The 27221-nt window shown below is 38.8% G+C and overlaps 2 protein-coding genes across 2 annotated transcripts in view; one reads left to right on the top strand and one right to left on the bottom strand.

Moving 5' to 3' along the window:
- Positions 1 to 5834, top strand: part of LOC115426661 (integral membrane protein 2A) — a 9568-nt gene extending 3734 nt beyond the window's left edge. Inside the window, exons 3-6 of the mRNA XM_030144788.1 lie at positions 211 to 396; positions 486 to 596; positions 3068 to 3212; positions 4417 to 5834. Of these exons, the coding sequence (XP_030000648.1) occupies positions 211 to 396; positions 486 to 596; positions 3068 to 3212; positions 4417 to 4511 (537 nt within the window). The 3' untranslated portion in view covers positions 4512 to 5834. The remainder of the gene's footprint in view (positions 1 to 210; positions 397 to 485; positions 597 to 3067; positions 3213 to 4416) is intronic.
- Positions 5389 to 27221, bottom strand: LOC115426848 (uncharacterized). The gene is made up of 6 exons (XM_030145078.1): positions 26801 to 27221; positions 24614 to 24880; positions 24354 to 24534; positions 21843 to 22763; positions 12365 to 12613; positions 5389 to 8744 (listed from the first exon to the last, which is right to left on the bottom strand). Exons 2-6 carry the CDS (start codon positions 24778 to 24780, stop codon positions 7914 to 7916), a joined length of 2349 nt encoding a protein of 782 aa, XP_030000938.1. The 5' UTR covers positions 24781 to 24880; positions 26801 to 27221; the 3' UTR covers positions 5389 to 7913.

Genomic DNA, 27221 nt, shown 5'->3' with positions numbered 1-27221 from the left:
AACTGAAAACAGATCTGAAACCAGCGGAGGCACATGTGGTTACAGCCCAGACCAGTAGATCCTGGTAATAATGTACCTGAGTCACAGGTTTCTTCTACATGTACTGTACACATTGGACCAGTGTAGTGGTGACACCTGGTTAATACTCATATACGCTGATATGAGGTCATGGCTGAGATAGGGGGGGTAAATCAGTGTTCTGTGGTGCAGAGGCTGTATCATGGAGCGATGCAGTTCAGCGACGTGTCAGCTGGAGCCGGACAGGAGAGCCAGCCATACTACCTGCCCCAAGTGGAGGAGAAGGTGGAGATTTCAGACAACATGGCCGTCATCAGCGTCCCCCCTCCCCGCTTCAGGCCTGGAGATCCCGCCTACATCCTCCACGACTTCAACAGGGTGAGGACATTGGACGGTTAAATAGTCCGTCATATTACTCATATGGTTGTGCACTCCTGTTGTTGATTCTGTTTTATCTTTGCGAGTAGAAGCTGACAGCGTATTTGGATCTGACCCTGAGGACATGCTTCGTGATCCCCCTCAACACCTCGGTGGTGCTCCCCCCTCAGGACCTCATCGACCTCTTCTCACAGCTGATGGTGAGTAGCGGACAGCCTTGAACTCACACTCACACCTTAGTATTAAAGACCCAGGGTTAAAGACATTAACCCTTAATGACCCACCATAGAACCAGGTCACCAGAGGATACATTTACATTTTTCAGGAGCTCTTGTGAAGGTGCTGTGTCCGCTGTAATGGTCCTCATCTTTGCCTTCGCCTTTGCCATTAGCAATTTCATCTTCCCTGACAAAATTACTCATCGGATTTATTTAAAATTTTTTATGTAGCTTCCTTGGGACAATGTCTACAAAGTATGTTCACAGTTTTGAGAAATTTTGATGTTCAAATTTTGGACAAAGTTTTGAATTATTAAAAAATTGTGCTTTTACTCATAATGGGTCATATTTTGATGGTTTATAACATGTAAATGGTTACAGATATCAATATAGTCACTAGTGAGCACTGATAGACGTCATATATGGACTTTCATTTAATTAGTTGAGTTCTCCTCCACCCACTTCTGTTGGGAGATTGATCTCTTGCATTCAGACCACAGGACTCTAATATAGAGACAGAACCTGACAACCTCACAAATTCAACTTGGTATTGATTCTTGACAAAATATGTTGGTGAGATACAGGGCCTTTGGTCCTATTTTTACATTCTGTAGTGCCATATTTTGGAGCTTTTTAAAGTCCTGTACATCAATACATCCCTTATAACCCATGTTTTAATAATATGTATGTAATAAGTCCATACTAACCCAATAAATTGCTAAAAAAAAAGTGCAATAACCACCCAAAAATGAAAAATTTTTGTTTTTACACATATTTTTCTATATACAGCAGTGCCATAACTGCATCCCTCAACCTTATAAATGCAGAAGATGCACAGAACCTTTCAAACCACACGTAAAATGATGTTACTTCCTGTTGTTGTGGGTAGTGACGTGTAAGAAAACCACTGGACAGTTGATGCTTATTACATATATTCCAACTAGAGCTGCACAGTATATTGTTTGCGCATCGTCATCGTGATGTACATGTGATCACAGGTCCTGCGATGTTGGAGGCAAATGAACTCAACGTGTTCTCATCTAATTTCAAGGGTACCAGACACACACTGTGCACAGCGATCCACCAATCACATTCATCCTTAATCAGTTTGCCGAAGCAGACCACGCCCCTGCATGTGGAGTAAGTCGCTGGTAACAAAACAGCGTTTCCACTGGTAAGGTTTAGCCATGGCGCAGCGCCACGTCCTGCCCCTTCAAATGAAAGTTAGCGAAGCTTCAGGAGGTAGGGAAAAGATAAATGAGCGTTACCTTTCACTTTCACTTCTGCAGGCGGCACGGTCTGCACTGCCCCATACCCCCATAGTATTATATGTCAGACGGAAACCGCCCAACCGAATCGCGCACGCATTTACACCCCCCCACCCTCCGCCACCCCAGATTAAAACTCCGCCACACCAACAGATCAATTCCACAGGAAACACTGCAGTGTTGAAAAATGAGCAACGAAGAAGAGAAAATCACCATAAATGAAGACTTGCTGCCTAAAAGAAAAGCAACATCAGTTTTCTAGAATTATTTTGGCTATAAGAAGGATGATATTGAAACACATGTTCTGTGTCAATAGTGCCTTACACCTGTTGCCCCAATGAGAGGAAACACAACTAATTTGTTTGACCATTTACGTCAGCGCCACACAGCTGTTATATCCTCCTGAATATTTTTTTCATATCGCAATAAATATCGCAGGGTTAAAAGAATTCACCATGTCAGTTTTTTCCAATATTGTGCAGCCCTAATTCCAACATAGGAATGCTGGGAATACCACATCAGATCTATAAGGCACCCTTGGTCTGGATTATAATGTTTTTGTTGTTTTTCTGAATCTCTGCAAATCTGTTAGTGGAAGGTAACATACTGAATATGTGATATGTAAGTTTAACCCCTCTGATTTTATATGCAAGAAGAATTATTGCTCTATTTTATTTGGTTGTAAGTCTCCCGACATCTAAAAACAAATATGCAAATGTGAGTGTTGAAAAGGGTTAATTCCATTAATTGTCAGTGCTTTAATCACATGAATCCTGTTTGTGCTTTTCCATAATTATCGGATAGCATGTAATTGTCCATTTTGGCACAGGTCTGTAGAATGTATAACCTTATGCCCTTCACCATTGTTTGCAAACTATTTCATACTGAATGTACAGTTTTAAATCAGACATAAGCATGATTCTGTGGTGGTACTAGGAGCAGGAAGTTTCTAAAAGTTGCTTTTGCTGAGTTAACCACCATGCAGTGCAGTTGGGATTCGGTGGGTGATGGTGCAACAATGAATTTCATTATCTAGTGTGAAAGTGTTGTGCAAATTTGCAGAAGTCTGGGGATGATTCAGGTATTAGATAAGTCCTTCCCACTCGTTGTCGTCACGCTCTGCTCTACTCCTGTCCACGAAGATGTGTTGGTTAATAAAGTTGTGCTCTAATCTCTTTTCTTCAGTCTGGCTCATATCGCAGCTACCTGGTGCACGAGGATCTGGTGGTGACGGAGCGCATTGACGATATTAAGCCTCTGGGTTTCTATATCCGCCGCCTGTGTGATGGCAAGGAAACCTACAGAATGCAACGCCGTGCCAGTCTGCAAGGTCTGCTGAACAACAGGAAGCATGGGTTTGATTTGTTGTTGAAAAAAACTGCTCATAGTGATAAAAAGTCCAGGAACAGAATCATTCCTCTATAAATTCATACATTTACCTTCATCACATTGTACGCTCACAGTGTTCACTTCAGGTTTTTCACATGTGAAATTGGTGTAAGCCTTTGTAACTCATTTACTCTTCATGGAAAATTACAGAAAGTAAATGAACACATGACTAAACTGTCCATTTAGATCAGTGTATGATCACGTGATGCCTTTTCACTGTGAGGAAAGAGCAGATGAGTTTCAGTTGAGCCTGAGAGAGTACAGTTTTAGACTCTAGACATTTGTGGTTACCGCAGACAGAATCAGAGATATAATCATAACTTAGCGTCTTAGCGTAATTGCCAAATCCCTTTTTCTTTTTCAGATCATAGCCAATGATACAAAATGAAGCCACAGTGTTAGGAGAGTAAAGTTAGTCACAATTTGGCCAAAATTATGACTTAGGTAATGTATCTGGTGCCAAAGTATTTAAATGTATGTTTTTATTTAAACTATTTATTTAAATTACCTCCATTTCAATTCAGTCACAATAACTTTTCACATTAACAACAAAATAGTTTTATTCTTACTTAAATTTTACATATTTATCTTCTGAGGCTCATTTTGGTGATAAAAATTTAGGCTTTGAATATTTTAATTTAGCAATTTCTACATCGTTACATTAGGCTTGTATTCCATTTTTATTTGCTGCTGTTTCAACATTTCTTCTGTTAAAGATAATTAATTTTGTTTGGTTTGGATACTTTTGACCATAATAACTATTTGTAGGCTGATTTATTTAGTTCACTTATATAGTTGAATATTTCTACTTTCATATTTTATCATTAATACCATTTTTTCTGCTCCATGTTAGCTGCGAATATTTGAAAGGTTCTAAAAAGAAGGAAAAAAGCATCAAAGTATGAGTAACAATGTTATATAAATTAAGTGTATTATTTAAAAAAGCATCAGTTTTACTCTTTATCATTTAATTTACATGCTATATTGTTTTCTGGATATGAAACAACACTTAAATAATAAATAATCACCGAATATGAGATGTTTGTCGTAGCACACAGACCTATTTGGGAATGTTTCTGTTTCAACACGACTGGGTTAAAAGTATGAACATGTTATATTAATGTGACTGTCCTTGTGTGTGTCAGGTGGAGGCATCCAGAAACGTGCTGCTGAAGACTGCTTCACCATCCACCACTTTGAAAACACGTTTGTGACAGAGACCAGGATCTGCAAAGCCTAAATGGAGCGGCTTAGGTCGGAGAGAGAGAGAGAGAGTGAGAGTGTGATGACAGGGAGAGAGAGTGGACGGGAGTGGGCGAAGTAGGGCACAACTTTCAAAGTGGAAAGTTACTTTTGTATAAATCTCCAGTTTTTTGCCTCCCTGCTTTAGCTTTAGTGATATGTGAATTTACGTTACAGTGTTCTAGCCTATAACTCCTCCTCTGCTGTTACTCCCACGCACCTGTAGAGGTCTTTGCTTATTACGCTAAGTAAGTATTCACGAGCTAGTCTTGTACTGATAATCTGCATCAGCCTGCTAACTGAGAATTTACTGAGTTTCGTTCCTTGTGTTTGCTTTTCTTCTGTTGCTTCAACGTCCTGCAGACTGATCTTATCGCTATTATTGTATTCCAACTTCCAGTCACTTCCAGAGATGAGAGTTGTTGTCTACTGAATATCCTTCTGATGATGAGAAGTCGTTCATATCAAGACCTGTTTGTATGTCAGCCTACCGTTCCCACTCTTAAAATGTGCTTAATAGAGCAGCCTTGTCTCCTTCAGAAAACATATGTTCCTGTAGTAGGATGTAGAACAGGTCACCATGGCAACCTACCTACAGTACAGTGCAGTTACATGACACATGTAACATGGTCGTCTTTGCACAAGCCAGAGCTCTCAGTCACCACGTTGTAGATAATTCCCAGAGTGCCCTGCTGCACCCAGAGGCCTCTGCTGTCCTGCTGTGATTTATTATTAACCTCATGTAACTGATGGTGAACAGTCCAGCCACCATGTGACCAGTGTTTGTGTTTGTGTAGAAACCTCATTTGTGAAAAACAACACTCGCAGGACGGTTTATGAGATGACGCTGAAGGGAAATTTGAGCCAATTTTTTACTGATGAGGTACTTCTTATTCCTTTTGACAATGTCTTATTTGAATGTGTAGTCCCATAATAAGAAATCACTTTTATTAAGACAGCAATGAGAAATTAGTATTCAACGTACTGAGGGTTTTGCGGAATTCTATGTATTTAAATTCGTAAAACCATGCAATAAATTTGCATAACGTCACTGTCCTTGGTTTTTTTTAAAGCTCTTAAGAGAAGCACAAAGCATGGGGCTTTTGCTTATGAACTTGTAAGCTATTTCAAGTCTCCCACTCAAAGCCTGTACAGAAAGACAATCAGACAGGAAGTGTGTTTGTACAAAAGTGTTTCTGTTTCAGCTTTTTAACTGAGTATGAATACATATACAATAGGACATTAGGGAAAAACAAATGTTGTGTGCAGCTAATAAACTGAGTTCACTTTGTTGTTGAATAAAGTTGGATTTCTTTACCGACTAAATATTTTCTGACACTTTTGTTACCAAGGAGACCAAGCAGCATGTATGGAAAGTCAACAGTCAACTCATTCGTCCCCCTCCCGTCCACGCTCTTATCATGAAACGGTATCAAAAGGAAAAGTGCAGCCGGTTTAGGGGTTTTCCTGTATTCTTACTTTGACTATTTTTGGCAGGTCCATCCTTCAAAACAGGAACATGTCACTCTTCACCAGGTCATACACATTTAGAAAAAACAGACATGTCTCTACAAAAAATAAATAGACAACATTTTTCACTACATATTCACATTCTACTTTGTATGTAAATAGAATTTTTAAAGGTTCAATATGTAAGATTTGTATGTAGTTGTGTTCTTAAATGAAGTTTGAGTTTGTTTTGTGCTGGAAACAGGACATTTTTTGATGTTAACAGCATTTCTAATTCAACAGCTTGTGTTCTGATTTGTTTGTGGACAACTCAAAAAGGCAGAACTGCACTTTGTCTTTACAGAAGTGCAAGTATGTGAATAAAAACAGACTCTAGTAGAAATATTAATTCAGCAACTTGAAAAGTGGTAATGAACAGGTTCCAATATGTACTAAAAATTGTCTTCTTGACATTTAGGCCTACATCTAGTTATGTTTATTTTCTGATAGATAGATAGATAGATAGATAGATAGATAGATAGATAGATAGATAGATAGATAGATAGATAGATAGATAGATAGATAGATAGATAGATAGATAGATAGATAGATAGATAGATAGATTTAAAAATTTCCCTTAAATGCTTTAGGAAGGTGCAGATATTTATATTAAACAGTAGGGAGTAAAAGTAAAAACTTTCAGAGAAATAAATACTCAAGTACAGATACTGAAAACTATAATAATGAAGTATTTGTGCCTCCGACCTCTACACTGAGGGTCTTTGGTGCCTCCTCTGCTCCTCTACAACATTTGCTACTGTTAGCTTAGATATGGAGTTAGCTAACAACTGGCTCTGCACAACAGAGGCTCCAACACCACAGGTACAGAGTAACCAATACTTGGATTTTTTCTGCCAACCTTTTGCTTTAACTTCCTTTCAGAGTTGTAGTCTAGACCACCTAAACCAAGACCAAGTGAGGACAAACACCAGACCAGACACAGAGCAAACACATTACAGCAGCCACATTTTCCAAATATATTAAGAATATGATATGGCTAAAGAAGTCAGGTTTCTTACCATAAGACCAAAATAATTATTTTAAAGGTTTAAGAGTAAATATATTACTAGTGTTATTTAGCTTTGGTAAGTTTAACATGGTCCCACGGTCTCAGTAGTCATTAAACTGCAGAATTCCCACACTCTTCTGTGTTCCCCTTTTGTTGTTACACATTCTTGGTTTAAGATTATACAAGAGTACACAAGATTTGGCTAATATCTCCCCTGAACAGCCACAGATTTACCTCACAGTTCAATAAATGTTAAGAAATAAATGACGCCGTGCATAGGCATCTTGGTGATATCCCTACAGATCAAAACTCAAGTTCTTTTGGATTGTTTGACCATTACAAACTACCAATCTCAAATAGTACAGCACTATTCACTACATTTGAACAGAAATAAATACTTTGTACTCCAGAGATGTTACTGAAGTTACTTTAGCTCTGATGCATTTGAGGAGAATTGTCAAAAAAAGAATGGTCTTTTGATGTATTTGTCAAGAGCGTATGCAACAAATATAACAAGATAAAACTGGCATAAAAACTGCAGTAAGACAAAACAGATGAGAGAGTGGAAGAGAAGGCACCATAATATTTCAAGGTCTGAGGAATCTGATTCACTCTTAAGTGGCCTTCATGTTACTTTTGGTCTATTGTTTTATTTCATTTAAAAATAGAATGGTTTGGTTACTTTTGCACAGAAACAACCAGTAGGAATGACTACATTTATACTGTTCAGTTTGTACATGGTGAGTAAAGAAGTAGAATCAATACTTGTTCTCTTACCAAAGCCTTCGGTCTTACATATTGAACCTTTAAACACAGTCTCAAATTTAATTCTCAAATTTTAGTGGTTTACTTCGCAATGTTTGTCCTACAAATGGGAGTTTGTCATGTCATACAGGTTTGACTCTCACAGTTGTCCTGCACGTCTTCTCCAGTTATGCAGGACAGACGTCTGCCTAAAGTGATACCGTCTGGTATCTCAGACTTGCTCAGCCTTCTCCAGAATTCATCAGTTGTGAAATAATACATGAGTGGGTCCAGGCTACAGTTCAGACTGGCCAGACAGAGGGTGACGGGGTGACATCGTAGAATCAAGTCCCTGAGTGCGCAGCTGCTCAGAGCGTTGGCCTTTGCCAGGAAGTCCAGTGGCATAGTGATATGATAAGGAGCAAAACACACTAAGAACACCACAGCACAGCTCAGCACCATCCGTAACGCCCTCCGCTTCTCTCCTCGGTCAGAAATGGCGCTTGATGTTGACTTTCGTAGGCTCCCGGCGGTCAGACAGGTGCAGGCTAACACTAAAACCAGAGGGATGATGAAGCCCAGCAGCTCTGCTAAGATCAGCAGGGCCCAGGCTGCCGGGGCGCTCACAGGCCTCATGGGCAGTTCCGAGAAACAAACGTCAGTCAGGTTGGGTCCAGAGAGGGAGGTCCGGTACCCTGAGCTGTTCCTCAGCAGAGGGAAGGGTAAACAGCCCAGACAGACCAACAGCCAGCCCAGGACACAGATAACTATGTCGCCTTTTCTCCTGGGTGAGTTGTACCTCAGTGGACGCATGATGAGTTCACAGCGACGCACACTGACACACACCAGGAAGTAGATGGAGGCGTACATGTTGACGTACTTCAGATAGAAGCAGATCATGCAGAGAGTGTGGCCGAAGGACCAGTGGTTGTTCAGGTAATAGTAGATCCGCAGAGGCAGAGAGAGAACCTGAGGAGAACAGAGTGTCACAGTGTTTTTAGAGGAACTGTACTGAAACACAAGTAAAGAAGAGGCTGAAAAAACAGCATCTTTAGATATTATTCTATTATTATGAGATCTAGCAACTTGATACGGCAGCTTAATCTGGTGATAAGATACCTTTTTCCCCATTAACATTCTGTGTAGCTTCTCTCTGCCAGGCCTTCAGTTACTTCATAACAATGAATGAGTACTGTACTCCTGCGTATACTAAATACAAGCTAATGCACCAGAACTAAATTCAATAATAAGTTTGATTGTAATGGAAAACAGCCCCAAAGGCAGGCTAATGTAGCAGATCATGCAACAACAACTGCACAATTTACACATTTGCATTACTTACATTTATACGCATACCATACATTTGACCTTTAACTTTAGGATGATTTAATTGAATTACCATAGATATTGCCAATATGTCCTTTTGTAACTACACCAGTCAACCGTAACATTTTGACCACTGACAATGGTTATGCAATCAAGTACTAACCCCTGTGTGTATCATGTGACTAAAACAGATAGAAAAGAAAACATGGAATGCCTAAAAGCACTGTTTTTGGCAGTACAATGCCATAGCTATTGATTTAAGAACTGAAGTGATTTTGGTTATTATTAACAAAATGATGGAAAATGGATAGATATCAGCTCTTAAATTAAACTCTAATGGACTACTTTTGTTATTATCCTTATATTTGTCCAAACAAATGTACCTTTAGTTGTACCAGGCATTAAAATGAACAAAAAACTGAAGAAAACAAGGGTGGTCTAATAATTTTTTCCGCCACTGTATGTAAGTGTAATCCTATATTATAAAAGGGAAATGGACTCTGTGTCTCTTGGGTATCATACAAAATCCGGAAAGAGCTGGCTGCTGCAGTTTGGCATACTTATGTATTTGTGATCAAAGAAGAGACTAGCAAAAATGGCAAGTTGATAGGACCAATATTTGGGAGATAATAGTAACTTTGGAATACAATAGCCTTACAATTACGCTGCTATGCCCAAAATCATAGAATCATCATTGAGGTAGGTTACCTAGCAACAGATAAACAATAGGACGGGACTGCCATGGTGTCAGATTTCATGTGCAGAAACAGACATGCCGGCTGAGAGGTTATTCAACTGAAAGTGAATAACAAGTAACAACAATAATAAGGAACTTTACCACAGAAGTAAAGAAAATAAAGGAATAAAATGTATCCCTGTGGTTCTCTAGGGGTCAACACACTAGTTAAATAGTAATTTAGCTATATTTTTTTTGTCTGTTGTTCACCTACATTCACATTTTATTTGCATGAAATTGGGCCAATAAAGGATCGTATGGTGCTCAATATGTTCAGAAATTTAAATATAACCTCAAGTGTAACACAGCACACAACAGATACTACCATGACATTAGAAAAAAAATGAAGCAAAAATGAAGAAGCAGTATATGAGAAGTCTAGTACGCCCTTCCTGCTTCCACATCAATGAGGGGTGTAAGTAGCACCCAGATGCTTCTGAGAAAATGCCCTGGATTTATCGATCATCAGCCAGTGTGGTCAACTCTATTAACACAATACCACGGAGGAAAGACCCGAATAAACTCAGAGGAGGAAGAAGTTGACATCCATTATTCTACTGTGAGAAAGATTATTCACAAGTGGAAAACATTCAAGACAGAGGTCAGTCTTCACAGGAGTGGATGTCCTAAGTTAAACCATCACAAAGAAAAAACAAAAACTACATCTGAGACTCTATAGCTCTGAGTTTGTATGATACACGTTAAAGTTTATGACGGTACAATTAAGTACGTCTTGTGTGGAAGGGTTACCAGGAAAAAGCCTCTTCTTTATAAAAAGAAGTTAAAAAGAAGGGTTTGTACAGTTACATCTGAAATAATACATTTTAATGCATTTTAATGTTTTTGTTTTGTTTTTTTTAACTGTGCGTCATCTATCTATCTATCTATCTATCTATCTATCTATCTATCTATCTATCTATCTATCTATCTATCTATCTATCTATCTATCTGTCTATCTATCTATCTATCTATCTATCTATCTATCTATCTATCAAAACCAAACACAGCATATCAGCAAAAACAGCCCATACCAACTGTCAAATAGTGGAGAGGTGATAATTTGTTGCTTTTTTTCCAGTCATAAGGCCTGGGCACCTTACAGTTACTGAGTCCACCATGAATTCCTCTGCATCCCAATATTTTAGACTCAAATATCTGTCTGACAGAGTCCAGACCTCAAGCCAATTGAAATGCGGTGAAAGGACTTTAACACAGCCGTGCATTAATAAATGCCCACAAACCTCAATGAAGTGAAGTAATGTTGTGAAGAACTGTCCAAAATTCCTCCACGCTGATGTGAGAGTTGTATAAAGTCACAGAAAAAATGAATACTTCAGTGTATTCCTGCTAAAGGTGGATCTACACATTATTGAACCTTGGAATATACTTTGTTTTATACTTGGGACTGGATTTGAATCATTTTACAACTTTTTTTATGGCAGTTGATAGATAATTATAATTAATATATTTGTATGTAAAACCAGAGGATAAGAGGATGTAGTTTTTGTTTCTCATGACTGTATTACAAAACAGCTGCATGTGTAAGGTTCTGTTTCAGATTTTCAGCATCTAAAATGTTAGTTTTGACAACTTAACTTCAAATACTGGTAAATTGAAGTAAACGATTTCCTAATCAGCTAAACTAAGGGAATTTTTTTTCTGCCAGCAATGGACCAAGGTTATTATCCTAAAATTGAAAAATCCTTTTTGTTAACTGAAATAAATAAAAACTACAATTAAAAGTAAAAATGATGATAACTAACTGTATTGTGTGCTAACAAAACTAACTAAAACGTACAAAAATTATGGATAAAATTCCCTTTGTTTTCATCTTTGTCAATGTTGGATTGATATGAAATCAATTTATCTCGCTCGAGCAATTTTAGCGCCATACAGCACTTCACAGTTCATCACTTCTCGTCACTTGGCATTTAGAGTCAGTTTCTCGTCCCCACTCTACCTGGCAACATGGAGACTAAAGTTGGGAGAAAGCAGCAGAGTCCTGTATGGAATTTCTTTGAATATGACGGTGAGGAAGACAAAAGATATGAAAAAACTAAAACTAATACTAAAACTAAACTAAACTAAAACTAACCATTTAGAAAAAAAACAAAAACTAATAAAAACTAGTAAACCTGCTCTAGAAACTAATTAAAACTGAGAATTAGAGAAAAAAAGTCAAAACTAAATAAAACTAAACTATGGTGAAAAACCCCAAACTATTATAACCTTGCTATGGACTATTCTACAGTATGTAACCTGTAAAGGGTCCGTTTTGTGTCAATGTCATTTTTTTTTTTTTTTAATTTATTCATTCATTTTAATAATTTGAACTTCTGTCTCAAAACAGGTAGTAACAGTGACTGTCACTGAGAAATTAGTTGGCAAGTTTCCCACCACTGACACCAATGACAAGGACTTGTGTGAAGCATCATTTAAAAATAAAATATCTTTGGTCATTCACATTAGATTAAGATGACACATGTGAGGGATTACATCACTGAAAGATATGTACAGTGCTTTTTACCTGCAGCAGGTCTGCCACAGCCAGGTTCATCATGAAAACCACAGCTTTTTTGGTTTCTTTGATGTAGACAAGGAAAACCCACAGTGCTAAGATGTTTCCCAGCAGACCTGGCGCCAAGATCACACTGTACACCACTGCGTACACACGGTGCTGGTACTGCTGTAGTTCCTCAGTGCTTTCACAGCTGTGGTTGTCAAAGTTCATCTTACTGCAAACAATCAGGACGTTTCCTTGTGAGCTGACACGAGACTTGTATCAGGAAAGCTGTTTGTAGTTTGGAGGTGGGTATATGTGAGTGTCCGAGCTGTACATCATGGCCAGAAGGAGCTCATGCCGTGACCTGTCCAACTATGTTCGACGTTTCTGCAGCATTACGGATAAAAGATGAGTGGTATCTTTTGGTGAAGCTGAAGTGTATGTCAGAGGCTGATAAACTCCCAGTGCCTCAGACTGCATTTAATCCCAGTTGTCTTGTATTCTGGTAGAGAAAAGAGCAGAGAGTAAGAGACAGTTCTGGTAAATGTTGTAACTTGTATGCAAAATCACACAGCGGAAAAGCAAACTGGTACATCAGGCTTTAGGTCTTTACACCAAAATGAGCTTTGTCCAAAACCTGCAGACCAGGTGAAATTAAAACACTTTGAGGCTGCCTGTTACCAATAATGTAAATGAGCCACCTGCCCTTCCTCTACCACAATGCATGCTGGGATATGGGGCATTTATAGAAAACAAGATGAGATGTTTCATTGTTAATCTGCTATTACTATGGCTGCATATTTTGCATATTATACAGAGAACAGACTTTCTATTGTTCACGCTGTGTATCAGTGTATAGTTTCCTGGTTCATAAACACAGGCACTTGCACCCCTGGACTTTTTTATACTCTGTTTTTTAAATTTTTTTGGTAAGCTTTTATTAATTTTTCACAGGTAAAGCAAACTTGCAGGTGTACAAATGTGGCCAGTACTTATACAGAGATGTAAGTCATAAAAATTGTGTGTGTGTGTGTGTGTGTGTGTGTGTATGTGTGGTGGTGGTGGTGTGTACATGGGTGTGGGGGGGTTAGGGCTCCGCTATCGCTTGTGTTATTAGTTTCCATGTTGTCTCAAATTGCTCTTTCAGTTCTAGTTTCGCTGTAATTTTTTCCATAATATACAGCCTCTTGTCTATGTCCCACCATTCTATTGCGGTGGGAGGCTGTGACTTCAACCATTATGTTGTAGTCACTTTCTTAGCTGTCAAGATCAACACTATTAGCAAATAACTATTATCTCTGTCTGTTAGTTCCTCAGGTAGTATTCCCAGTATGTACAAGGTCGGTTCAAGGAGTACTTCCTTCTGTACTCCTTTCCAGAAATCTGAGATCTTAGGGCAATCCCAAAATATACGAGTGAAGTCGCCAACCATCCCACAATTTCTCCAACAAAGGTTTGACATATTACTGTATTTTGAGGCAATAGAAGGGGTGTTAAAATAATAAATCTTTGTCTTCCAGTCAAATTCTCTCCATGTAGGGCTGCTTATACTGTGTTTTATTGTAATCTATGAACTTTGTGCAACCATAGGTTTTGCAGTAGCATTTACAGTAAATATGCAAACCCACAGAGAGGTTGAACCTGCAGTCTTGTATGTCACACCTCATGATAGCATTGGCAACCCACAGTATACTGCTGTGACGCCTCCGAGAGACTAATGGGGTTTGCAAGTACTAACCAGCCGCGTGGTTTACAGATTGGACTACAACAAACCTGTCTCATTGGCTTCACTGTGACGCGGGGAACGACTTTGTCGGAAATTACACAGTCATGTCTGTAAATGCACATCCATCCTGAGGGCGACAGGCCTTCCTCTGTGCAAAATGGTGGGTGTGAACAGGTTCACCTCAGGTTTCTTTGCTGGAACTGTTTAATTCTGCATCAGGGGAAGTATGAAGATTCATTCCACCTTTGGTTTACATTTGAATAAACTGTCTTAGCTGATACAGGCAAGACTTTTGAGTGGATGATTATGTTAAACAATTGTTAACATTTCCTATAGTAAATGACAGGTAATGTATAATATGAACTGTAAGTTTTTTTTCCATTTGCTTACACGTTTGTACAAAAGACAAAAGCGCCTCAGTTCTATGTCAAAATGGAACACATATGAACCCTATTTTGAAATGTCACTTTTGACATCCATACTTACAGATTCTGAGTTACGACACACAAATGCACTTAACACACCACTGCTGTCTTTAGTACTAGGATAACCTTTTATAGTTTTACTTTCATACAGGCCTTTGTGGAAGATTGTTCCACTAGACAGCAATGCATACAGGTATAGAAAAAATTATGAGACCACTGCAATTTCCTCTGAAATCAGCATGTGTGCATATATGACAGCCATTCCATTCCTGTTTGTTGAATTCCAACACAAGCACACCTTATTCTACTGAATAAACACCTGATCCATGTGTTATTTAAGAAGTATAAACACCACTACTGTAGCCACCACTATCCTCTTACAATAGGTAAAAACAGTGCTATTAGTACCACAAAAGTATATGAAAACTACTGGACTTCTGCTCTGACAATGTTCCCAAACTCTGAGGACTGGTTTTTCTATCAGGCCAATGCTCCTGGCCTCAGCTAGGTCAATAAAGGTGTGGATGATGGACCACCAGATGAAGACCCTGTCATGGCCAGCCCAGTCTGCAGACCTGAACCCACTTTGAAAACTTCTGGAGGAAGATGGATGGTCACAAACCATGGAACATTACTGACCTTCTTGAATTTCTCTGCCAGGAGCTGTGTAAAGTCATCCAGCAGCAATGGTAGAGAGCCAAGACACATGAAAGCTGTCATTGAAAACCAGGGTTATTCCACCAAATACTGATGTCTGAACTTTTCCCAAGTTACAACATCAGTACTATGTTGTTTAGAAATTAATATGAACTTATATTCTTTTTTTTATTTGAGGTCTGAAAACTGTTTTTTTTTTTTTTTGGTTATTTTGACCATGTGTCGTGTTCCGCAAATGTATGCTCTAAATAACAATATTTTTATTTGGAATTTGGGAGAAATGCTGTCAGTAGTTTAGAGAATAAAACCAAAATGTTCATTTTAATCAAACACATACAATTGTAAAATCAGAGAAAGTGATACTTTTGCAGTGGTCTCTTATTTTTTTTCCAGAGCAGTATACTCACATATCACAGTGGTCAACACATTATTAGTTGTATTGTAATGGATAACATGGCTTTTTGTTCGGGTCTGACCACATCAACTCATCTACAATCACAAGCAATATCATTCCTGGACAGACAGTGAAGGCATCACCCTGATGTATTCAGAAACAGGTCTCTATTCAATCCCCTCTTCCTTCTTCCTCTGACTCTTCCTCTCCCTCCTGCTCTAACTGCTTCTACGTTTGCAAAGATCTTGCAGAAGTCACTTAAAACAGATATTATATGAGGTGTATTAGTGGTAATAAAGTTGGTTTTCAGTGTGTGTATAAGTGTTATCAAAAGTGTGTCTGTTTTGTCAATTTGTGGTATGATTTGCACTTTGAATGGAAGTTTTTTCCCCCCAATGATTGCAAGAGTTTTCTTTTTTGAACAAAATGTCTCATGTAAGAAACAGTGTCTTGCAGTGTTTTGCAAGATATGTGTTGCAAAACTGAAAATGTATTTGAACTTCTGGTGCCCTGGTTTAAGACTGGTTTTCCCAAAACCAGGGCCAGGATCCAAACTGGGCCACAGATGCCTTTTTATCCAGTCATTTGAATAATATGCACATAAATGCACCAATATGTGAGGTGATCTGCTTCATTCCGGGGGTGAAATATAACTCAGTATTTACTCAACCTGCAACTTTGATATATTTATAATTTACACTTTACATTTTTACAGTACTTTAAGAGAGAATTATTTAACTCTACCACATTTGTGACACTTTATTTTGTACCCTTCAAGATAAAAATATAGTACTGTTTATCTATCCAGTAGGATATGTATGATCTAAAAGTGACTGATAAATTACATTAACATGTTCTTAATTTAAAATGCATTTCAACTAGCAAAAAAAACCCAAAAACGAATAAAGTATGCTATAATAAAAAAAAAAAAAAATAAATAAAAAAAAACTTGAATAGAGGGTACACAACGAGTAAGTGCTCTTATAGCTTTTATGACACTTCATTTTGGAGAAACTATATGAATAGAGGAGTTTGACTTGTGATAGAGTATTTGTACACTTTGGTGTTTATAATTTTACTGAAGTAAAGGAGCTCAGTACTTCCTCCCCCTCCACTACACAGAGGACAATTGTTCATTTTTGCTTCACTGATCTGTTTGTGTCAGATGCTGTTTACAGAGTTTTAACAGCAGGAGAGTCAAAAAAATGTCCATGTTATGGCAGCTCATAACGTATTTATGTACATTTGGATCCCAGTAAGAAGTTTAGAGTCCCTGAATTAAGGCATATGTGTGATAGTTATTATTGTGTTGCTTTTGCCTATGCATTTTTTAGTACCCTTTCAGTACATAAGCACTAAACTGCAACTTAAAATGACTATCCCATGCCTATTTTTACATTTCCTGATGGCTCCGTAACTGTCTCTAAGAGATCCATTCTTCTCATTCATATTAGTCAAAGCTGTATAATATGCCTTAGGGGTCTGACTAATTCTGGAGAATACCTTCGCTCTCTCTCTCGCGCTCTTTTTTTTTTTTTTTTTAACTCAGATGATCTAAGCCCTGTATCTTCACTTTTTGCATTTAAATCATATTAGGGAGGAATATTTTCTTAGCCTGCCCTGACAGAAGGAAAAATCTTAATATTTCCACTTCTTGTAAGTCATTTACTGCATGGGTAGGGAGTGCTGTTTTAAGACTGATGTGAAAAAATGTGAGTCTATTTTTTAACCTTCTTGCAGATGTATTTTCACAGCATTATTTTTTTTAGTCCTGGAGGAAAGTGTATCCATGGTAACACTGAATATTATTTAGTAAAGAGGGGATTTATAGGGGTTTGTTTGTTTGTTTGCTTGTCTGTCTGTCTAACTCAGAAAGTTATGGAAATATTTTCATGAAATTTTCAGGAAATGTTGATACTGGCACAAGGAATAAATGATTAAATTTTGGTGGTGATCGGGGGGTGGGGTGGGGTGGGGAGACTGATCTGCTTTGGCTGAGGTCTGCCCTCTCCAAGTGCTTTTCTAGTAAATATATGTATTAATGAGGATAACCAAGAAAGACTCACTCACCCTGGTTCTGATAAAGTAAGTAATGTAAGTGTTTTTGCAGAGACACTTACACCCTGACCCAGTCCCAATTCAAGCCTTAGCCCTCCCCCTTGGCCCTTGTACTTGGCACTACCCCTTGAAATAGAGTTGCAAGGGTTAGGGGTTGAAACTTTCCCCTATGAAATGAGACAACCCTTTGAAACCTGTTACGTCATCAGCAGTCATCGATGGCGTTATAAACAGATGTGACACCTTTGTTTCTGAAAGAATTCTCCATGCTGTCAGCAGCTGTAACCATCTCTGTTGTATGGACTTTGGGCATCTTTTTGAATCTATCAACCACAAACCGCAGAAATGCAATCTATAACACATTAAAATGCCATTAAACGGTCGATCAAATGATTAAGTTGTTTACAAAGAAAATACATACATTTGTGTGTTTCTGTCACCACACTGCTGCACTTCTTTGTTGTGTTTACCTCCATCTTGCTGATGGTTTGAACAGAATTATGGGAGATTTTTCACACCCTTCTGTTTGTAGTGTGGTCATGAAAAATCTACATTTTGAGGGCCAAACAGCCCTCCCCCTTAGCCCTTCCCCTTCGACTCATCGGGAATCGGGACACCCCTACCCCTTTACGTGAATGCGGAAAATGGAGGGAGAAGGGGGAAGGGGAAGGGGGAGGGCCAAGGGGTGCATTGGGATTCAGCTCCTCATACTGAAATCATGTTTTGCTCCCTTCTGTTATTGCCAAATGCAAACAAAACTCATTTGTAACTGCTGTGCAACTGTATTTCTATACCATCTCCCTCCACATTTGATCATCTGCAGAGATAGTTTTTCTTTGCTCTTCTTTGTTTACTGTTTCAGCTCATTATCCTTCATCTGTGCAACTACTTTTCTCTGTATGGGTTTAAGTAGCTGATGTATGGTGTAAGGGTGTGTGTTCAATGGCTGTTGACATTTTGTGATAAATATGTGAGCATACACTATCTGCATTTTATATCTTGTGTATATTACTTGTCTGAATAAAGAGACAAGGAGTGGAATTGGCCAATTTGGACGCCGTACAACACTGCATTACCAGTATAAACTGTTCCTCACTCTCTGGCCTCTGACTGCCCTATATCTGTTTTAACAGCACTCAGAAACAATTCCCTGTAGACCCCCCAGTCCCCAGTCTTCTTTTAGCTTGGTTGACCTTTGACTTATATGTGATTGTTTTGCTTGTTTTATTGTCACTCTTGCACGTACAGCATTTTTTTCCAGTTTGATGCTGTCTGTTCAACCACATCAGACTTCCTACTGAAACCAGTGTTATTTCCTGCGGGTGGAATGTGTAAAAAATGTGCACTAATTAAAAACAGTCAGCTTTATGTGTGAAGTCCAGCAGCAAGGACATTTTAAAGTGGTCCAGTGTTTAGTTTCAGGATATTTACATACACTACATGAACAAAATAACACCAACCACCCACAATACAACGGCATGTAGGATTTTGCCAATGATGTGAAATATAATCATGATAAAAAATATTCACGTTGTTGTCAATAAATTTCCCAATATATATCAATCTTATGTTTCTTTTACAGTGCTAATGTTACATATTACACTTGTTAGCTGTTGGCATTAGTCAGCTAGCACAACTTAACACACATAAGTTACCTTTGTGTCCCACAATATTCTAACATTTTCTATCTTTATTCTACTATCCATGTACATTTTTGTTAAGTTAGCTGGATATGTTGCTGGTGACCAGGCTAACTAACTGATTTAACGATCCACACATCACTCAAGTTATCACAAACATCTCCCACTAGCTAATTTTAGCTAATGTAGGCTAGCCTGTTGGTTAATATGAACCAGGTAAAAATGAATTATTGCAGTAAACTAGTGTTATATTTGTGTAGTTTCCGGTAAACCCTTAACTCTGAGATATTTTTTTTTTCTGGTACATGTGTTTTTAACCAGTTTTATGGTTTAGAAAAAAGCCCATAACTCAACAAGCTGGTTTATTAGAAGTCATGGCTGCATCTAATCATATTTACCCTACATATTAGCCGACTGAAGTAAACCAAACTGTTGTTTTTTATTAACCCAATGGTTTTTTAGAGTACAATAGTGTTCAGTGGCAACATTTTATTTTGCTTAAAGAAAAACATCATGATTGTCTCTTTAGCCACATGATATCAGGGTACATAGAAGGAGAGTGAAGTTTAATGTGCAACTATATTGTAAATATGTAAATAATATAAATAGCAGATTCTCTTTTATAATTCATGTTTCACTCTTGAATGTTTCTGCCTGTCTTTCTGCACTTTGTTTTTCTATTTTGCTGCTGTAAACTCTGCAATTTCCCCAAAGTGGGATCAATATAGTCTTATTTTATCTTATCTTATCTGTGACTTGAGTGAAAGTTTGTGAAAGTTTTGTTTTTCAGAGTTTCTACACTTGACACAACTCCTACCTTACAAATCTGGACTTTCATTCCTCACGTCTTGCCAATGGAAACATTATTTTATTCGCTGTGATTCATCTCTCTGTGGGTTGTCAGTGTGTTACAGCTTTTCCAGGCAGACAAGACATCTGGCCTCATGTATCAGCACCCAAAAAGTTGGTGTCGGCCAGCACCCAGGTCCCTCCACATGCAGTAGTTCCAACAAACAACACATATCATAGAACCCCTGTTACATCAACATACACTGTACCCACACAGAGGAGTAGCCCGACACAAGTCCACACACACACACACACACACACACACACTCACACTCAACATAACACACATTCCTCACATTGGAGAAACGTACAGTACCAGATCCCCCATGAGACATTACTCCATGCTGAAACCATCCAGCAATCCAGACTCACACACACACACCACTCACACTTTTACAAGAGTTTACACAGTTGACAACTGCCGCCTCACCTCTCTGTCCTCGAACTTGAATCCCTTTAGCATCACAGGCAGAAAAAAGCAGAAGAGTGAAGCATCAGCCGACACATGTCATGCCTTCTCTCCTCCCCCAGTACCAGTCACTTTTTCTGCCCTCCCCTCTCACTCTCTCAGTTCTTTATCTCACGATTCTTCTCACTGTTTATCTCTGGTTTTGCCTCAGGTTTTACTGCTCATTTCTTCTGTCTGTTATAATGCTATTTCCTGTTTTGATCTTACAGTTTATGTCTTTCTCTCTGTCTCTGTCTTTCCGTCTCTGATTGTCTCTGTACTGAGGGGTTTCAGCTCACATAAGGCTTCCTGTGAATGCGGGGGTGTGGTCTGCAAGCATTTTTGACACCATGACTTCTGCTATTCTGCTCGAGGCCACTTTTTAAGCGGTTGATGCATGATGTGCCCTTGTCATGACAATACTGAAACTTAAACTTCTTCACGCACAGTTCAACAGCATCATTTGTGAAGTGAATAGCAGATGCAATTAATGAGGCAGCGAGGGGTGACGGAAAACAGATAAAGTGGAGCACATTCTGCTGTGTGAATCAGACAACTGGCATTTTTTTCCTGTTGTTTCCTTAGGTGGGTTGCATGCATCTGCCTGGGGGTGGGGGCAGTTTGAGAGTTGGCTCAGGCGTAGGGTTAGTAGATGCAGGAGAGGATGGGTGGGTAGGTGGGTGGTTGGGTGAACTTCAGTTTAAAGCCAACCACAGAGCCATGGCAGCTGCAGATTGTGCAAACTGCTGCCAATTGTTTTCACCACTTCACACTGTGGGAGGAAGTGAAGCTCAGACTAAGTTCAGCACCTGTTTTCATTTGGAGTTACCCGAGAACATGTCACTGTGAAGCAAACCTCAGAGACAAACAATGCCACACATGTAACAGAAAGAGCAGACATGCTTTTATTTTCAGTATATTGATGTATATCCTTTTACAGTTTTGAAATATACGGTAATAACATTGTTATTGCTTTAGCTTATTAACAGAACCAGCTGTAGACGTCCTATATTAAATTCACACAAATACAGTATTGGGCACACACAGTAGCAAAACAGTGGAGTTGTTGACTAATGATGTTCTAGTGAAATGTCCTCTGGAAGGCTATTCGCACTGAGGTCAAAGCTCTTCTGGTCAGTTTATACTCAGTCAGCTGTGATTTGTGGGATCATCCTGTTACTCAGCTTAGATCTTGTCAGTCTGGCTTCAAGTGCATCTTGTAGAATTGTCTGTTTTTAATCATGTGAACGTTTTTTATCTGCCATTCAAGCAGGAAAAAAACAAATGTCCATCTGCATGGGCCTACTCCCTGTCTGAGGAGGTGCTCTCCATGCTCATCAGTCTGTGCATCACGGTGCGTTGAGTTGGAGAGCTGACAGGTGAGGACAAGAACGATGAGAAGGAGGAGTTGCGCCTGGTGAGGTGCAATCTGAACTCTGCCGTCAGGAAGTAGTAGAGCAGGGGGTTGAGGCAGCAGCTCAGGCTCGCCAGGCACAGAGACACTGGGTGGAACTGACGCACCGCCAGTCTGATGGCACAGTGGGACAGAATATCCTGTGACACCATCAGGTAGAGCAAAAAGTTGAGGTGGTAGGGGGCGAAGCAGAACAAGAAGAGGACAGAGCAGCTCAGTACCATTCGCAAGGCACGCCGTTTCTCACCATTTGTCTGCTTCTCATGGAATTTATCTGTCTGACAGTTGGAGGTCACTGACTGCATGCGGGAGCGACCTGTAGATGAATTGCTGAGTGTGATCGAGTCCTGCTTCTGGGTTTGACTTTGCATGAGGGAACGGGCAATTTTGAAAGAGCTGTAACTGATACAGGCCAAAGGAATCAGGAATCCAAACAGCTCAGCTAAAGCCATCATGGTGACTGCAAGAGAGAGGGGTAGACGGCGCATGGGCAAGTCCTTAAAGCACCCTGCTTTGGTGGGAGTGGTTGTGAAGGGGCTTGTACTTAAGGGTGTCACATAGAGCTCAGTGTGGGCTGAGGGATGCTGGGTAGAGGTGATTTCCAGAAAATAGGATGTGTTATAGACCGGATGTGTGCTGACACTTGTACTGGTGGAGCTGTTACTGTTGCTGCGCATGAGAATGAAAGGGGAGCAGGCCAGACCAACCACAACCCACACTATTATACTGATCAGAAGGTCATAGCGCCGCCTCCACCTGCGAGCAGCGAACGGGTCCAGCAGGAAGACACACCTCTGCATGCTGATGCATACCTGCAGGTGACAAAAAATAATGGTGTGAAAATAATGGCAATGGCTGTATATTTTACTGTCACGGGAAATAAACTAGTTGCAAGACGTGAGAAGAGCAGAGTCAGGGGTAGTATTCAGTTTATAACAGAAGAACTACAGGGTTCAGTGTACATGCATTTGACTTTAGTGGGGGCATCCTCTAGAGTAGTGATTTTCAACCTTGGGGTCGGGACCCCACATAGGGTTGCTTGGAATTCAAATGGGGTCGTCTGAAAATTCTAGTAATTGATAGAAATTTTAAAAAAAATTTACAAATAAAAAATACATAGTGAGTTGAGAGAGACAATCACAGAATTCATAGTTTGTGTTATTGTTTGTTCAGTATTAATTGTCAGCCTTGTAAATACAACCTGGATTGACTGTACATATCCTGACCAAGGAAAATAAAATTCTCACTTTGTGCAGTAATCTACACCAGGCTTTTCTGCCTCTGCCCATAATAATATACATTCTATAGCCTAAATGTCATCTAAAATCAACCTTTATTTGCAACATAGTATAGCAAACTATTAGATGATCAAAAACAAATTAATTTTAGCAAAAAAAAAAGTCTCAATTTTGAGTGGATGGGGTCGCCAGAAATTTGTGATGTTAAAATGGGGTCACGAGCCAAAAAAGGTTGGGAACCACGCTTTAGTATCTGTGTTTAATGTGGCTGAAACACAACCTGGGCTCCATAGCTCTGGAACTCAATTAATTCTCATCTCTCCTCAAAACTCATCATTAATCCATTTCCTTCATCTACTGTTTATTTGACTGTTTATTTTCATATCCAACTAATTCTATAAAGCTCCTGTGAGGCAACCTTGTTGTGATATAGGGCTCTACAAATATAACTGAATTGAATTGAATCTTTTTAGAATTGCTTTAAACTTGTCCTGAGGATGTGTGGTACTTCTTGATCATGTTCTTTTGTTACACATATATATTATATGTATTTTTTTTATATTATAAATTTGAGTGCTTCTGGTATGACGATTTCATCATGCAGTTTGTATTTCTATATTCTATATTTTATAAGTCTGTGAATATTGTACATTCTTCTTTGTACCTACTTGTTTTAACTTGTAAAGCATCTTTGAGTATCCTGAAAGGCTATTTTGTATTATTATTATTATTATTATTATTATTATTATTAGTAGTAGTAGTAGTAGTAGTAGTAGTAGTAGTAGTAGTAGTAGATTTTACAGTTTATTTTTGCTCCTTAATCCAGGTCATTTATTCAGGTCTGTTGCTATACTTCTAATTTATTATGCATAGTTTCGTTGCACTTGTGTTCTATTTTTTTCTCTGAGTCATGCTGCTGCTTCACTATAATTTCCCAGTATGGGTTCAATAAAATACATCTATCTGTCTAGTAGTAGTAGCAGTAATAGCAGAAGTATAATCTAAAGTTTGTCAGTCTAAATACAGGTCAAACCTAACCCTAATGTTAGGCTTTCAGCGTATATGAGTGCATATTAAAGGGTTAAAGTGAAATCATTTGTTACTATTATTATAAACATAAAACTTGTTAACCGACAGGACTAGTTCCTTTTTCTGCCTCCTTACCAGAAACACAATGGCAGCATACATGTTGAGGTATTTAAGGTAGAAGCAGAATAAACAGACAGTGCGTCCAAATGGCCAGGTATGTGTGAAGTAATAATAAATCCTGAGGGGCAGAGAGAGGATGTGTGCCAGATCTGCAAACGCCAGGTTGATCATGAAAATCACTGCTTTGGTCTTCTTACTGTGGAAGAACAGGGGTATACAGTTACATATGTGCAGAATACAGTGTACATGTTGACTTAAATGTATGTGATGTGCACCTAATGTGTCTGCAGAGGACCCAGAGGGCAGTGGTATTGAGCAGCAGCCCGGGGATGAAGACCACCAGGTAGAAGTAGGTGTACATCTTCTCCATGTTTTCTTCCCAGCCGCTCATATTGTGGTGGCATTGTGTGGATGAATTCACCAGGACGCTGGATGTATTCATCGTCGGATTCACGTTGTGTTGCTCTCACATGGAAAAAGATGGTCACATAATTCAGTAACTCTTTATCAGTTGTGGATCCTCCATCTTTTCTGTCAGACTCCTGCAAAAGATCAGAAGAGTAGATATTATGTAGAAGAAATTACACTCTTAAAGCAGTGTTTATGGATTGCTGATTGCCGTTAAATTTCTATCACTCACTTGTAACGTACATTTTTTCAACATTTGGTTTTGTCTTTTTAACTAGCACTTTAGTTAAAAAGGAAAAACATGCTTGACCAGAGAATGCATTTATCATTTTTAACCACTAAAAGGATTTCTAATGATCCATCATTGCTGCAGGTAAGAGGTTTTTCAATCATCAGTCATCCTCATTGTACACTATTTATATATAATATATTTATTATCTAATTTATTGAGTTTTTCACTGTAAAGCACATCATAGTTTTCCTGTGTGTGAACTGTTGAATACATATAAAGACATACATACTTACACCTTTATGCATAAACATAAAGAAGAGCATGCAACTTTCTTTCTTTTTTTTTTTTGCAGTATACGTAATCGTCACAATTGAGATTCTTAGTCATAAACCAAAAAAAGGCTGTATATAAATAGTAGGGTAATCTTACTTATGATGTGACAAAAAGTCACAAATAAACATGTGAAACTGAACTTGACGGCAAATTTCTTACAATAATCAAACATATTTTATTAGACAAGACATGACACGAAACACTAAAAATAAGTGGTGCCAGGCACAACAAAACCCGCCCCTCGCACATATTGTAGCTTATTTTGGCATCGATCCAGCTGATGTCATCATGTCTATGTGTGTGCTGATGTCAGCATATCAATTGCCTCTATATATGTGCCAAGTTTGAAAAAAATTGCAACAAAATTGATGTTTTTATAGACATTTGAAATGTTGCCCATTATAAGTAAATGGGAGGAAAAAAAAAGATTTTTAAAAAATCATTAAGAAATTTGAACTTCGACCAACTTTTCCCAAAATGTAATGACATCTATTCTCGGTCACTGGCAATCTATAAACCCAGTTTGGTATGAATTCAAATAATAGTTTTGCTGCTAGAGTGTTAACAAACAAACAAACAAACAAACCAAACTAAAACAATACCCCTCTCCTCCCCTTCGGAGGGGTGGGATAATAAATTACTGTCATTTTCCTGTGTCTCATGTCAGTTTCAGTCTCGACTGACAGTATGAAAATGTGTGGTGTGTTTTGGGATGATAAATTAAAACACATTAAAACAGACATGGTAAAAGGGATCAATTAGACGGGGGTCTCTGTCAAAGGCAGAGGCTGCAGGAGAAAATATCTGGAGAAAAGTCAGAGCCTGATCTCTCCTTATCAGTGAAGCATCGGCCCCAGTCTGCCAACGACCCAAAACCACACCCTTCCTCAGCTCATCTCAGAGGAGGAACAGAGAAACACAGGCTGATTTTTTTGTTTGCTTTACTGTACTTTTGACAGGTTTTGCCTCCTGATCCTATTGGGTAACGTGGTTTTCAGTTCACTAACAGTCAGCCAACGGTTTCCCTTGACCAACTATAGAGCACACATTTATGCAACAGCGTGGTGAAAGACCCACATTCAAGGAAGTACATACACAATTAAGATTTAGCAGCACAAAACATATTCTCAGCTTTGTTTTTCCATTTGTCAGACCTCTGTGTTGTAGCGTCTTCTGTCAAAGTGTCATGAATCATGACTGACAACATTAAAATCAGTTAAATCACTTTGTGTTGTATGACTCAGACACAACAACAACAGTGAAGAAAAGCTTTTAAACTGATGTTACATAAACCTGGATATGAAAACTTGTGTAACATATCGATATTAAGAGATAATATTAGACAGTGCAAAGTGGAACAGGATGAAATGACAAACCTACTGGCATCAGCAAAAAGTGCTGACTGTGACCACAAATGTTGAGACAAAATACAGCAGCAGGATAATCATATTAGAAATTTAAAACAAACAAAAAAACAAACTGACATTACCTTTTGCTTTTCTGTCCTCTTCACTGATCAGCATGGATGTACCAAAGACATCAGACCCATGAGGGACCACCAGGGAGCACATACCCCTGCAGCATTTCAGCTTCACGCTCCCAAGCAAAATGAACACAAACACACAGTCGTGGACGACAAACAGGGTCAACAGCTCAGAAGGTTGCTGGCAGTCTTTGATGCACACAGACCTGTAAATGTGAGAGCATGTGAACCACAGACGCTAATGATGTGGTTTCTGTTTGAGTACGTAGCTGCACAACGTGGTGGTGGCGTCTGGTGTGAGCTGTTCTCTAGCTCCGCTGGCATGTTGATGAGGGGAAGGGGAAGCTCTGTCCTTTTGTCAGTTTGCGTGTTTCTACACTTTCTTACATCTGAGGTGGCTGAGAACCTAACTGAAATAAAGAGAAGA

Source organism: Sphaeramia orbicularis, chromosome 10 (assembly GCF_902148855.1).
Source record: "Sphaeramia orbicularis chromosome 10, fSphaOr1.1, whole genome shotgun sequence".
Lineage (NCBI taxonomy): Eukaryota > Metazoa > Chordata > Actinopteri > Kurtiformes > Apogonidae > Sphaeramia > Sphaeramia orbicularis.
The sequence above is the reverse complement of the archived record's forward strand: the minus strand, read 5'-3'. Positions and strand labels throughout refer to the sequence as shown.

What these genes read in the sequence shown, in the direction of transcription:
- LOC115426848 (XM_030145078.1), bottom strand. Translation starts at nt 24,780, where the DNA reads ATGAATACATCCAGCGTCCTGGTGAATTCATCCACACAATGCCACCAC. An exon ending in ATGCTGCCATTGTGTTTCTG is followed by an intron (nt 22,764 to 24,353) that starts GTAAGGAGGCAG and finishes TGTCACCTGCAG; the next exon opens with GTATGCATCAGCATGCAGAG. An exon ending in GCACCTCCTCAGACAGGGAG is followed by an intron (nt 12,614 to 21,842) that starts TAGGCCCATGCA and finishes TCCTGATACAAG; the next exon opens with TCTCGTGTCAGCTCACAAGG.